At 40.5% G+C, this 13,505-nt stretch overlaps 2 protein-coding genes across 2 annotated transcripts in view; one reads left to right on the forward strand and one right to left on the reverse strand.

The window, feature by feature from the left end:
• Window positions 1–281: 281 nt before the first annotated feature.
• Window positions 282–8,586, forward strand: psme3 (proteasome activator subunit 3). Its single transcript, XM_083787803.1, has 10 exons — window positions 282–433; window positions 1,408–1,440; window positions 1,529–1,591; window positions 2,169–2,273; window positions 2,393–2,441; window positions 2,987–3,105; window positions 4,544–4,680; window positions 6,555–6,609; window positions 6,726–6,812; window positions 6,971–8,586. The coding sequence occupies exons 1-10, from the start codon at window positions 392–394 to the stop codon at window positions 7,049–7,051; spliced, it is 771 nt and encodes a 256-aa protein (XP_083643929.1). The 5' UTR covers window positions 282–391; the 3' UTR covers window positions 7,052–8,586.
• Window positions 8,587–11,772: 3,186 nt separating this feature from the next.
• The window catches only part of g6pc1a.1 (glucose-6-phosphatase catalytic subunit 1a, tandem duplicate 1), a gene marked incomplete at its 5' end in the record, with an annotated part of 3,180 nt that continues 1,447 nt past the window's right edge, over window positions 11,773–13,505 (reverse strand). The window contains 3 exon segments of the mRNA XM_083786716.1: window positions 11,773–12,305; window positions 12,656–12,731; window positions 12,733–12,758. Of these exon segments, the coding sequence (XP_083642842.1) occupies window positions 11,806–12,305; window positions 12,656–12,731; window positions 12,733–12,758 (602 nt within the window). The 3' untranslated portion in view covers window positions 11,773–11,805.

A 13,505-nucleotide genomic window follows, 5' to 3' on the forward strand; every position in this document is an offset into this window, starting at 1 on the left:
GCAAATATCTCAAAGCTCACAGAGCTTTGTTTGATTGCTTTATTTTAATACTTTATTTACAATGATCACCTTAAAAGGACTATCACAAAAATCCCTGGGGTCTTAAGTTTCCATTGCAGCGTGTAGATGTATAAATACAGTTTATGTAAAATAATGTTTCATAATATATTATAATATTGAATTTCATTTATGAGGAATCGCGCATGCGCGTGCTCAACTTGTCATTTTGTAACCGTCTAGCGCGTCACCAGCCTTTGTGCGCGCGCGGTGATCACGTCATCTTTAAGCTCACACAAAGTGTGGCTGCTAGGCTGACAGAACACCACACGTCTGTTCAGTGGAATTTAATGCTGTTGTTAGGACAATCTCTCTGTCTTTGACCAAGTGTAAGATGTCTTCACTCCTTAAAGTGGACAATGAAATCAAAACCAAGGTAAAAAGGTTACCGCTGGGCTCGTCATGTAAACGTTGTAGTGCAGCATGTTGTTGCTATCATCCAGGGCTAATGCTACTACTAGTGTGGTGAAGGAAGCTCACATGAGGCCTGGCTGGGACCGACCCACCCGGCGGGGCTGTGTAGAACAGGAGCTGTGGATCATGGATTTGTTCTGCTGCACTCCTCAAAACAAACCTATCGATCACTACACAGCTGCCCTTATTCACAATGATTGAATGCGTGACAGCGCGTGCCACTTTGCATAAATACACGCAGCTTTCTATGCCAGACAGTCAACCATTTGCCGGCAAAATACAAGGCCTCGTCCAGTACTGTGTACAGCCGGCATTTAGCTATCATGTTATAAACATGTCATGTTGCATTATAAGGGTCTAAAGACCTATATGACAACATTGATGCAGCAATTGCAATCGTCTTCACTGTAAAATCCTCTGCAAATTCAACTGCACACCCAGTTACAAATGGCTTAACACAGGATTTGAGTGTGGTTAAAATAAGTGTTGCATAACTATATTCCCATAATTAGCAATCAATCAGCATTGGTTCATTATGGATATCCCCATGGCCATCCCACCACCTCTTTAGTTAGTAAACAGAAAATACATTTTCAGGTCAGAATATCAATTTCATCCAATCGATCAGGAAAGAGAACTCGTACGTACAGCATAACCAAGTGAAATTGGAAGTGATGAAACAAATGAGTTGACAGAACTGAGAGTTTGAACACAAGCTGCTAAATCATGATGTGTTCTCTCTCCTCATTGAATTAAATTGATAACCCACCTGTCCTGCAAATATATTTTCTGTTTACTAACATGCTAGAGACAGTTAGAGACCCCTGTTACTGAACAAACATAATGAAAAAAGGCTTTTTGCATGGGTGGCTTTATAAGTTTACCTACCATCTAAGTGCACACAGTCACTTGCTATTAACATTTTTGTCTAAACAGGTGGATGCTTTCAGGGAACGGATCACAGGAGAGGTGAGTGTCATGGAAGTTACACAGAGATGGCGTAAATAAACTGTCATGTTTTGCAAGCAAGACTTAACCAAAAGATTCCCTCTTACAGGCGGAGGACCTTGTTGCAAATTTTTTCCCAAAGAAGTTATTGGAACTGGATCACTTCCTTAAAGTATGTGTCACAAAAGCTGTGTTTCTATCAACTTATTTTATCAGGAAAAATAATAATGGCAAAATTAAAATATATATATATAAACGTGTTTTACACACGTTAATGAATATAAGCTGGAAACACTTGCTGAATAAATTCTCTCTTTGAGTAATCGATTAGGCCTAATCGTTTTTAATAACGGTAGAATAATGGAAAATGATTTTGATCAGTCATGCACATGGGCTCAAGTGGGCAAAAGTCAGCAGAACTTGTAAAATAGCGTCAAATTGACTATTGAGTCAAATAATATACGATTCGACTAACTCGAGAATTAGACCAACTGCTTAGTTCAATGACCCAACTCCTAATATAATATTCAAATTACAGTATAGGATGGAAAATTACCTAATTCACATCTGTTTAGTTTTTGTGACATTTGAAAGGGTTGCTTAAAATGTGCTTTATAATATAAGGAAAACGGCTACAGACAACTCATGCAATAAATCAAATATACCAACCTACCTCTTTTTGTAGGTTGACAATGTGTGCAACCAAAGAACCAGATCTAGAAGCCCATGTTTCCTTTGTTGTCTTTCAGGATCCCTGTATAAACATCATTGAACTGAAGGAGATCCACTCAGAGATTAACCTTACAGTGCCCGACCCAATTTTGCTCTCAAACTTGCACGATGGATTGGAAGCGGTGAGGCTAGGTTGAAAAATGGAAACTTAATCTTGACTAGACTAGACTAGACTAGTGAATACATTTAGAGTTGTCATGTCACGTGTAGCCTAATTAAGTTTGGTTCAATGTGTTCACAGCAAAATGCCAAAAAGAGGAAGCTTGAGGATGCGACTGGGGAGGATAAGGGTGAGTATAAGACTTGTACAGTGAAATCAATAAATCCTCAGGAGCCAGCATGGATCATCTAGCTAGCGCAGTTAGGCTGAACAGAACAGGCTTTCAACTCTGGACACCAAAGACAGAAACATATGTGGATTTTCCATGAGACTCAGAAATTAGGAATGATCACTACTGCCATCCACAGATTCTACACCCAAAGGATGACATTGTGTTTAGGATGACATTGTGTTTTCCAATATGAGTTGCATTCGCCACCTGCATGGGACTCCTCGGCATTAGTAAACACTTGTAATGTAATGTAACTACTGATTTAAATGCACCTGTCCAATGTTTTTAATCAAGTTAAGAAGGTTTACTGTCATCCAAATGAATATAAAAAGTCCAGGATATTCACCATATAATTTCTGATTCACATATTTATAAATTATATATATATAATCTCGTAAAATACTTTATCTAATTGTGTCTTCAGATATGACCCATCCATCGTATTTACAATTGTCCCTTGTGTTTGAAACTCAACCCTTTCCACTCCACTTTGTTCCACCCAGTGACTGGCACCAAGGTCTTCGTCATGCCCGGTGGGATGATGAAGAGCAACGCTAAGCTTGTCGACCTGATCGAAAAGGTCAAACCAGAGATCAGGACACTCATAGAGAAATGCAACACAGTACGTTCTGTTTCTCTCCTAAAAAAAATCTAAAAACCATCTCAAAAGTGTCAATCAGTGGTACATTTCACATTTTTTTACAGTGCAAATTAATACAGCACTGTTAAAAGGTGTGCACATTAGCCTAACATCCATTTTTGAACATAGTTAGTGAAATCAATTAACAAATGACGGCATTAAATCCTACTTTGTCAAAAGAATCAAGTGAAATAGGCCTTATTTCCTGAGTGGACACTGTCAATTACCCACATATGCAGGTTACCCGATGTGCAGGTTGTTGCCTTGCATGATTCCCTCCCTTGTTGTATGAATGTGTGTGAATGGGTGAATGTAATGCACAATCTATGTAAACCGTTTTGAATAGAAGCGCTATATAAATGCACCATTTACCATTACCATTTAGTAACGCCAAACAAATTTGGATTAAATGTAAATTAATTGTACTTGACTCCTAACTGCTCCAGGAAAGTCATTTAACAGGCTACAATAGAAGGCTGTGGTTGTCCTCAAGAGCAGTTTACCACCTGAAACCATGCCAAACATTTCAGTATAGTAATCATTTAGAATATTTGGCAGAACACTAAGATTTTTATGGTAATATAACGTAAATATAAGAAATGGCATGATGGTATCATTTCTTTAAAACCTTGAAAAAATATGATGTTCATTGTGATAACGATAAATACGATTAGATCCATTGATCTAAGCCGGAACACAATCAATTGATGGATCATTAAAATAAACATGCTTCAAGATTTTGAAGTAGACCCTTGTAACGGTTTCCTCAGTATCTTATTTGGGGTGCCAGGCAGGCCTCTCCTTTTCGGAAATCGGATAAAGGACTCAATACAAATAAAGAACCCTTCAATTAGATTGGAACAGTCGTGTATTGAACGTTAGACACAGGGATGGGTTAGATTACATTTGCTTTCAATGAAAATAACAAAAAGCATCAACCAACGTAAATAGTGTTCAAAATTCAGTTACCATTCACTTCAATGCATTTCAAATAAGGAACCCCAAAACAAAAAATATAAATCAATCTATGTTCAACTCAAAATCTTCAAATGGGGATAATTCAACCTTTTGAGAAATGAAACAAAATGAGTCTGTTCAATTCAAATTAAATAAAGAACAACAGAACCTCTCAAGGTTAATGTGAAATATATCCTCTTGCTGTTTTGGCAATTGTAAGAAAACTCCTCTTGCTCGCAGTTAAGTAGGCCTACTTTCCATATAATATATGGAAAGTAGGCCCTAAATCAGTGGTTTCAAACCTTTTCATATTATGAAAAGGTTTGAAACCACTGATTTAGATTCTTCACTGCCCTGTTGGTCTTAATACAGTTACCATTGCTGCTGCCATTGTATTATATCATCCTGGTATTGGATGAGGTATGGTGTTACTTTTACGGTCAGCATCTGCTTTATTCTGCAGGTTAAAATGTGGGTCCAGCTGCTAATCCCCAGGATAGAGGACGGAAATAACTTTGGCGTGTCAATCCAAGAGGAGACAGTGGCTGAACTCAGAACAGTGGAGGGGGAGGCTGCGTCTTACCTGGACCAGATATCAAGGTATTATGGTACTTGTCTAAGCCAGTGTTTCCCAACCTTTTTTCTGCCAGGGCACACTTTTCATAGCCAAAAAATCCCAGGGCACACATAGATGCGGGGGGTATGAATCTATATACTTTTATACTGTGTGTGTGTGTGTATACATTATATATATATATATATATATATATATATATATATATACACACACACACATACATACCGGTACATACTTTTTACACACACACACAGCTGCTACAATGTATTTTCAACTAGAACTAAATATTTGCTCTCATATACACAAGATGGCTAGTTTTATATACAAATATATTTATATTTTATTTCCTGACCTACCAATGCGAACACAAATGCTTCCATCACGTCAAGCATGATCAACAAAGTTTAAGTGCACACACAGAAAGTTAAGAACGTCTTCACTGCTAGTGTCTGTGACACACTGAATCACACATGTTTGTTCACCGCAGCCAGGCAAGAAATACTTCTCCATAAAGTTCACTTGAAAGTTACATTTGAGAAACGTATGAATTTACGGTATGACAACAGCGAACGTGAAACATGAAGGACTGGCTACTCTGCTTCTCTCTCTTTATTGTCGTGAATGTTACTGTTATGCAGTAGCTCTGCCCCTGCGATTTGTAAGCCCACCACAGCCGCTCTTGCAACACAGTGTGGGCTTGTAGGTCAGCTTAAAAAACACCAGCATAAAGCAGGCTCCACATGATCAACTCACAATGCGTTTTGCATCGTTTCAACGTGCCAGGCGTGATCTCCTCATCTAAACAAAGCCATACATTAGCATTTCTATGGCCGAGGGTCGTTAGACTGGTGGGGATGGGCAACAACAACAATGATGCAAATTGCAACAACGGACCGCATGGCAGCCCACTGAGCCCTGCAGTATCTATAGAGGGTATGCACGTGACATCATCGTACCTGGAAGTTATGCGGGAACGCCCACTGAGTGTCAAAAAACTACTTTCTGGCCTTGACAGCCCATTCATCCAAACAGAAAAGTACTGTCTGATTGCATTAAACAATGTTAAACTCACCAACATTGCAGCTGTACGAAAAGCTTGAATTATCCTCTTTCTATCTGCAAAGTTTTTGTTTCATAAAAATCCACCATAGAAACGTTATGAGCTACTTTCTGTCAAGAAATGCCCTGCATTTCATTATTTTTGTGTCAGAGTTTGGAAGTGCTTGTTTTCAATAACACAACATTTTGCTGCCTCCTGCATTATGTGACATTTAGAAACAGGTGGTATGCAGGACGGTTGAGTGATTTCCAACGAGCGCTTCCAAACTCCAACACTCCCTGCTGCTCAATGTTTTGCCACTCAGTCTAGGTGAGGGAGGCGTGTCCTGATGGGAAAATCATGCATGTGCATACTCTCTATTGCTGTCTGGGGAGGGTCGGAGTTACTTGTTTTCAACGAAAATAAAAGCCTGGCTACTGAAGCTACTTCTGTTCAAATCAAACGGCACACCTGGCCATTTCAAACGGCACACTAAAGTGCAGCGGCTCACATGTTGGGAATCACTGGTCTAAGCATATGTTTATCGAGATATTAATACAGAAACTTTTCTCGATATTGGCTTTCTGTTGAAGCTGCAGTATAGTACTGATTAAATACTACCAGGTGAATAATTGTGAGTGCTACAGTCAAGATGAGAGAGTGATGACTTAGACTAGCAAAGTAGCATTTAGGTAGGAACTGCTTGATATAGGCCGGGGCTTTCAGGTACGGAGGGGGCAAAATCCCGTAGGGTGTTTTTAGTTTTTTATCAATTGTTTTGCAAGTGCCAAATGTATGTTCTTTTAATTGTCATCGTCTAGTGATTGTGCTTATTACTGTTCTCTTCTTTACTTCCAGATACTACATCACACGAGCAAAACTGGTGTCTAAAATTGCAAAGTACCCACATGTGGTGAGTAAATGCAATTTTACAACTCTTGTGTGCATATATTCGTATGTCTTCAGTGGAAATTTAGTCTATAGAAAGCATGATGGAATGATATACTGTCGTTATTTTTCTTTCCTCAGGAGGACTACAGGCGTACAGTAACAGAGATTGATGAGAAGGAGTACATCAGTCTGAAGATCATTGTTTCTGAGCTCAGAAACCAATATGTACGTCTGCCTATAATATGTTTTCTGTACATTGTCTTCATAATGTTGTCTTGGAGAAACAAACCTAGGATATGTTAACATGAAAAAAATCATACTTTGCTAATTTAATCTGTCATTATTGTATAAGCATTTCTAACCTAATATCTGATCGAACACAGGTAACGTTACACGACATGATCCTGAAGAACATTGAGAAGATCAAAAGGCCCAGAAGCAGCAATACGGACGCACTATACTGATGTATGTCCAACCGCTGTCCATCTTGCATCACTTTCAAAGACCTGCCTCTATTCCCCAATCCCTACCATGCTAGTCGAACTAGCCCAACCCCTGGTATGAAGGCATAGCACCAGATGCCATTTCACTCATACACAATCAGTCCAGCCCCGTACAAAACCATTAGCCTCCATTGATGAAAGGCTTACTCGTACTTTTTGTTTGTTTGTTTTAATTGTAAAATATTGTATCAAGGTGATGTTGTAGCAAAACTCTTGAGACCACTGAAAATTGTGTTCACAGAAAATAATCACACTTTTATCAACTTATTTGAACTCACAGATAGGTTTAGCAAATCTGCTTTATCACATCTTTTCCTTGAATACATTTTCCCTGAGCAAAGACAAGGCAAGTTGATTTATAAAGCACATTTTATGCTCAAAGATAATTCAATATGCTTTTCATATTCTCACACTATCAGCAATAAAGCCCTATCTATCAGTTGGTACTTGGTAGTGGTAGCGTGAAGGAGCATTTAATCTTTTGTACCTTTGTCCAGCTTTGACAGGCACACACCTCTGTCATTCAGTATAGGAATCCACCAGACAAGTACTTGCACATCAACAAGACTGCACAGGTAAGCAGGTATTGCCTTTGCAAGCATTCAAGTCTGTGATACAGCAAGCTGTACACACTGTCTAGGTAGGGTTGCTCTCTAGAATGTGATGTCACATCAATCATAATAAGCAACTTAGTTATATTAGGCTACACACACCGTCTGCGAACGCTGCGCGTCAAAACAGCCGCCTCCGTTATTTTCAATTAACCTATCCCACACCGGCGGTGTCCGACGTGCGTTCACGCCTCGCCTGACGCTCCGATACGCCACTGTTCTATTTTCCAGGCGTTGCCGCGTCGCTGCGCACCCGGTGTGTGATGGGCTTTAAGTGACTATTTTCTGTGAATGAAAGTTCAATCACACAAACTCAAGAGTTTTGTCACAGTATTACTTTAAATAATATTGTCCTTATTTTAAACCCTTTTGAAACCTATCGGTGAGTAGAGACATCGGTGAGGTCTTCGAGAAGGAGGGGAAAACACGCTGTGTATTTTTTTTTAATCTAATTAAAAACATCTTGTCCATCCATGTCTCTACTGTGAAACTGTTTCATTAATGGCTCCGTTTTTGACAAAGTTCAAGACGATGTCAAGTGTGTGTGGTTTTTAGACACCCACTGCTTCAGTGAATGTGCCGTTACGTTTGGCCTTGAGAGAGACACATTTGTACCACAACTTAAGGTTGGTCATTCATGGTCCATGTAACAAGAAAGCTCTTTTTTGGTAATGTAATTGCAGTCATAATTAATGAGTAGCTCTTAATTTTTGAACTCTTTATGCTGGACATAGATATGGCAGAATAGTTATTTATTTTAGATGAGTCAATGTAATGTTTTTAGAAGTATGAAGTGGTAGCTTTAGCTTCACTGGCTTCTTAGTTCCAAAGTATCTCTTATGTTTTAAGGGATTGGATTTATTGAATAAACACTTTTTGATAAGAGTTTGAATGGTTTTGCATGTTAATGTCTTTTTGCTAAAGGCTTTTTGTCAGCCAGAGTGTGGGATGGGCTAGAAGACCCCTGATTGATGAGGTGGAGTGCAACACGATAATGGCCATTTTAGCCAATATTGGGTCATAATATGTAAACCACAAACAATAGCTATAGTATATTTGTATAGACCAGTCTACTCCGTTGACCTCTAGATATCAGCTATACTCTTCCACATAGAGAGAATTGACATGTTTGAGCCTGCTGATCAGATTATTTAAAAAAGACGTGGTCAGGGGACATGAGTTGTGATACGGTTTTAATTAAAATAAAATCCCCAGACCCCAGTTTGAGAACAACTGATCATCTAGCCAACACTGAGTGACAACCGAGTCTCAGGTCAGATTCTCACCTAATACTTCGGTAGACTCAGATCCGTATGGGCGGGGAAATTGGGATTCTTGCATATTTAATTGGCTGCGGTTTGCCTTCACACTGTCATTCGCAGCAATTGGAAACGCAGCAGGGGGGACCTTTATCAATGTGTTCCATTCATAAACTATAGCCTACACAGTGAAATCTATGGTGATAAAATTACACTCATAACGTGCATGTGTCGTGCCGTCTGGGACCCCCCCCTCTCTCTCTCTACGCACGCAGCCGCCATACACTGTTCTTTTGGGCGCACTGATATAACTCCCCAGTCCCACACAGTGACAGCACTCCATGTTTACGGCACAGACAGACAGAATATTATGTAGGCTATAATACACTGCAGTGTTTTTATGTGTTTTCTTAAGCAATTGATTAATGTACGTCCTCATTTCGATCAGGGCTTCAGTCTCCTTATTCGACCACGTCTATCCACAGTAACGGGACATCTTTGCGCTGCGTAAAATATGCTTTCTCCGTCTCCAACTGTGTTCAGCTCCTCACCCGCCACATTATGTTTGCTTCAATTCCTTTATTTACTGCGGATTGCATTCACACCTGCACCGAATCGTAGTCAAGTGCGACTCGAAGCGAAACCCACGTTTTTGGGCGGAGTAAAATGCGGTTATTTGCTGCAGCAGGATTCGTTTTAATCGCAGCAAAGCTCTCTGGTATGAATGTGACCTCAGTCAGTACTCCGTATACACTACAGTTGATAGTCTGGGGCAAGAGTGTTAACCTGATTCCGCCAGATGTGGCAGCAGAGCGTACACAGGGTTCTCCCCCCCCCCCTCCGGGAACCCTGTGTACTGTTACAAGAGTGGTGCAGCAGGGTGAACATTCTGACCTATAGATGGCAGCACTGGCAATGTCATGTGTTAGTTTAATGAATAATATAGGGACTTACTGTATAGAGCAGTGGTTCCCAAACTGTGGTGGGTGCACGAGCACCTTCTAGGTGGTGCGCAACATGAAAAGGGTAATGGTGGTGCTATGGTTTTATTATAAATATATTAACATATGCCAATATATGGCAAGTATATGCAGAATTTAGCCTATGCTGCTTATATATGCCATATTCAGGTTCATATATGTATAAATAGGAAATATATATCTTATGCAAATTTTATTTCCATGTGGGGGGGGGGGGGAGGGGGGGTGGTGTCAGCTAGGTCAGGAGGTAACGGGGTGCATGACCAAAAAGGTGTTGCAGTCCCGCCCCTTTTCAGAACGACGAGTGGCCCAGGAAATAATTCCCCATTCATTTCTCCCATAGGATTTTCAAAAAATATTTATTTAAAGACGTTTACGCCGCGGACAAAGCCAACTCGAGTTTTGACAAATGATTACAATAAACACAATGTTTTCGCCCTAAAACATTGTGTTTATATTGTCATTTGGCCACGTGTCTGCAAGAATAGTAAGAATAGGCCTGCCCCAGGACCAGGGGAGAAGAACAGGCTTGAGTTAACAGTGTGCTAATATGCAGACTGACTGGAATGTAGTAATGTTGCTCAACCTTCCTGACGTCAACAGCCATCTGATCAGCTTCTGGATTGGGCCAGTGGAGATGGCTGGCACACCCCTTCGTCACTGTTCACGCAGTGACAGAATGCTGGCCAGGTGTCTATAGAATGGAATCCCTCCCTAGAACTCACACAGTGTGCACACACAGTGGAACCTATACACCATAGTGAGATAAGCACAGGAAAACAAGTTACTAGGGCCTTTGTAGATAAGACAAAAAGGAGACTTGGGATTTGCTGGTTGGAAATATGGCTATTATGTCGCCAGAATGATTTGCATACATACATATATATCCCAAACTGTTACTTTTCAGAATTAAAAAAGAATCGCAAAGATCTACATACTGCAATGCATGCGTTTTCAGATGCTATTTTTGCTACTTTTGTGTGACAAATGATAAACTATAGGGCCTTAATTTACGTGGGGGGAAATATAAGAGGTTTCTGCCTGACAGAAGAATTGGAATTATATATTGGGTATATTTGGGTGTACACATGTTTAGTACTACATTCATTCATTCATGCATTCTGCCCGTTTAAGCTCAAGAGGCTGTGTTGAAAGAGAGTGTCGCTATGTGGAATCATGGAGTGGATGGAGCATGCTCAGGTTAATATTTAATGAGTGTTCCTACCAGATAATTAATCAGTATCAATTTGAGACATTCTGAGAAAACCAACAGAATTTGCTTGAACCAGCAACCAGTTCAATACCAAAAAAATCAATGTCAACAAAAGGATTTATTAAACTAATTCCTTTTTTTTGTTATTCAAAATAACATAGCTTCATCTATCAATACAATACCATTTAGACATTTTCATACAAATATATACTTTAGCAAAAACTAACAATCTACACAGTCTACCCATACACGGTTTAGATCTAACGGAGAAACGCATCCAGAGAAAGAAGCTACAGTATCACCACCGAGTGGCGCGCTACGAGCTATTTTTCAATGATCCTACTCCTAAACAGAGCTAGCACCAATTTACTCCTATACAGGAGAAACTTATTCATCAACTAATAAAATGAAACCTATCATCCCACAAGTGCATGTTCTTTCTTCTTTTCTTTCTCCACAAAAATAGGACATGGAAAGAAAAACGGTACTATAAACACACAGGACACCTCATTCATTGACCATTATGGGCTGGAGGATGAGATCCCACTTTTTGTGAAACTTATCTTCTTAGTTTTTCCATGAAGTGTATTTCCCCTATAATGTCCATCCAATTGTCCCACAAGTGCATTTTCATTACAGGACCACCCCTGACTCACAAGTTCTTGTAGCTTTTCTTTCCTGGGAATATCCAGCACAGAGCCCCGGGCACCAAAGCAGTTGGAATTAAAAGCGCAACTGCGCTCTTAGTGAAGGACAGTCCATGGAACAGCACCTTGTCTTTGGAGGAAAATGTCATCCCATCCAGCAGCTGCAGCAACAGTAGTGAGACTACTATACAGCCCACCCTGAAAGCTCTGCTGCTCTTAGACTCTGTGTAGAGTGGCGAGTGCAGACCCAAGCCCAGGCCAAACAGGGTCCCCATGTTGCGCAGCAGGCTGGCGAAGGGGGTGCTGTCCATGTGGACCCACTCTGCCCTTATGCACCACTTCTGGGCTTTCTCCAGCGTCCACAGCAGGTCGACGCCCAGACTCTTGAGTAACAGGTAGAAGCCAACAGCGAAGGAGGTCAGGAAGAGGGTGACATAGAAGTACTTCATCATGCTGGCACTGTAGATCCACTCCACCCTGGATATAGCCTCTGCCACTATTATACCTAGAAGTGAAGATGGACCGTTATATAGAAAAGTTTTGCCTATAATGATGATATGCACAAAAACGGGTGGAAGCCAGGTGGAAAGTGCTTAATTGGCCTGGACCTACGTAAGTATTGTTTGCTTATCCTGATGCCACATTAGAATTTTAGTTGCCAGTTGTCTTAAAAAGTATAAGCTACTGTATATGCTATTGGGTGCATAATGTTGCATAACTTGCATTACATCATATCGGGAGACAAAATGTCCTTTAAGTCCGTTAACTCTGGGTATGGGGACAGAAATAGTCAAGATATTGCAGCCAACTGAACACAGGTTCAGTTGTCAGTCTATTCTCTCCAGGTTGGCTGACCTGTGATGACTCCAGCAATGACTTGGTGGAGGAAGTGGGCAGCCATGTAGACCCTGGACATGCAGACTAGGATCTCTTATCAGGCCCATCAGCATCCACAGGCCTGCCTGCAAGAACCAGAGAGAGGTAACCATAATAATAGATAACCCAACTCCACCACAGTATCAGCAATTATTCCAGACCCACCCCCAGAATCAGTATTTTATATTGGATCAGAATCCACTATTGGACTGTATGAAAACTGAGATTAGGAGGTCAGGGTTCAATACCCAGCCGGGTCATATCAAAGACTATAAAACCAATGTGTCGCTACTTGGGTGTCAAGAGTATCAATGCTGCCATTTTGCCACAATTGAGATCTTCAAATTGAGATGTGTGAGAGAAGAAAGTGTGAACATAAAACACTTTTCAAACAAATAGTATTATTACCAAAAATGACACACCTGTACGTAGAGGAGAGGTGGGCAGCGTTTCTCTGTACTGTACTGGCACACCCGAAATCATCATAGCCTATATATACAGTTAATATGTGCGTGTATGTGTTAGGTTGCGCTAAAAAACAGCCATGCTATTTTAAAACAGCCATGCTATTTTCATGCTCGGACGGACACAGCCACCCAGCCAGCCAGAGCCAGCCAGACACACAGAGCTCCGTAAGGGAGTGGTTGCACCACTCAAAAACACTGTAGGAAAGAACATTTCTAGGTTCAGTACTGAACAGATAGAAACATCATTTTGACACACTCAAAACACGGATGCATACGCAATCACAAACGCAAATACAAACACATGAGAGTAAGTGCAATCATCACAATATCGATAAACAAAAGCAAACATGATATACTGTGCT

This window comes from Protomyctophum parallelum, assembly GCF_964188405.1.
Source record: "Protomyctophum parallelum genome assembly, chromosome: 17".
Taxonomy (NCBI): domain Eukaryota; kingdom Metazoa; phylum Chordata; class Actinopteri; order Myctophiformes; family Myctophidae; genus Protomyctophum; species Protomyctophum parallelum.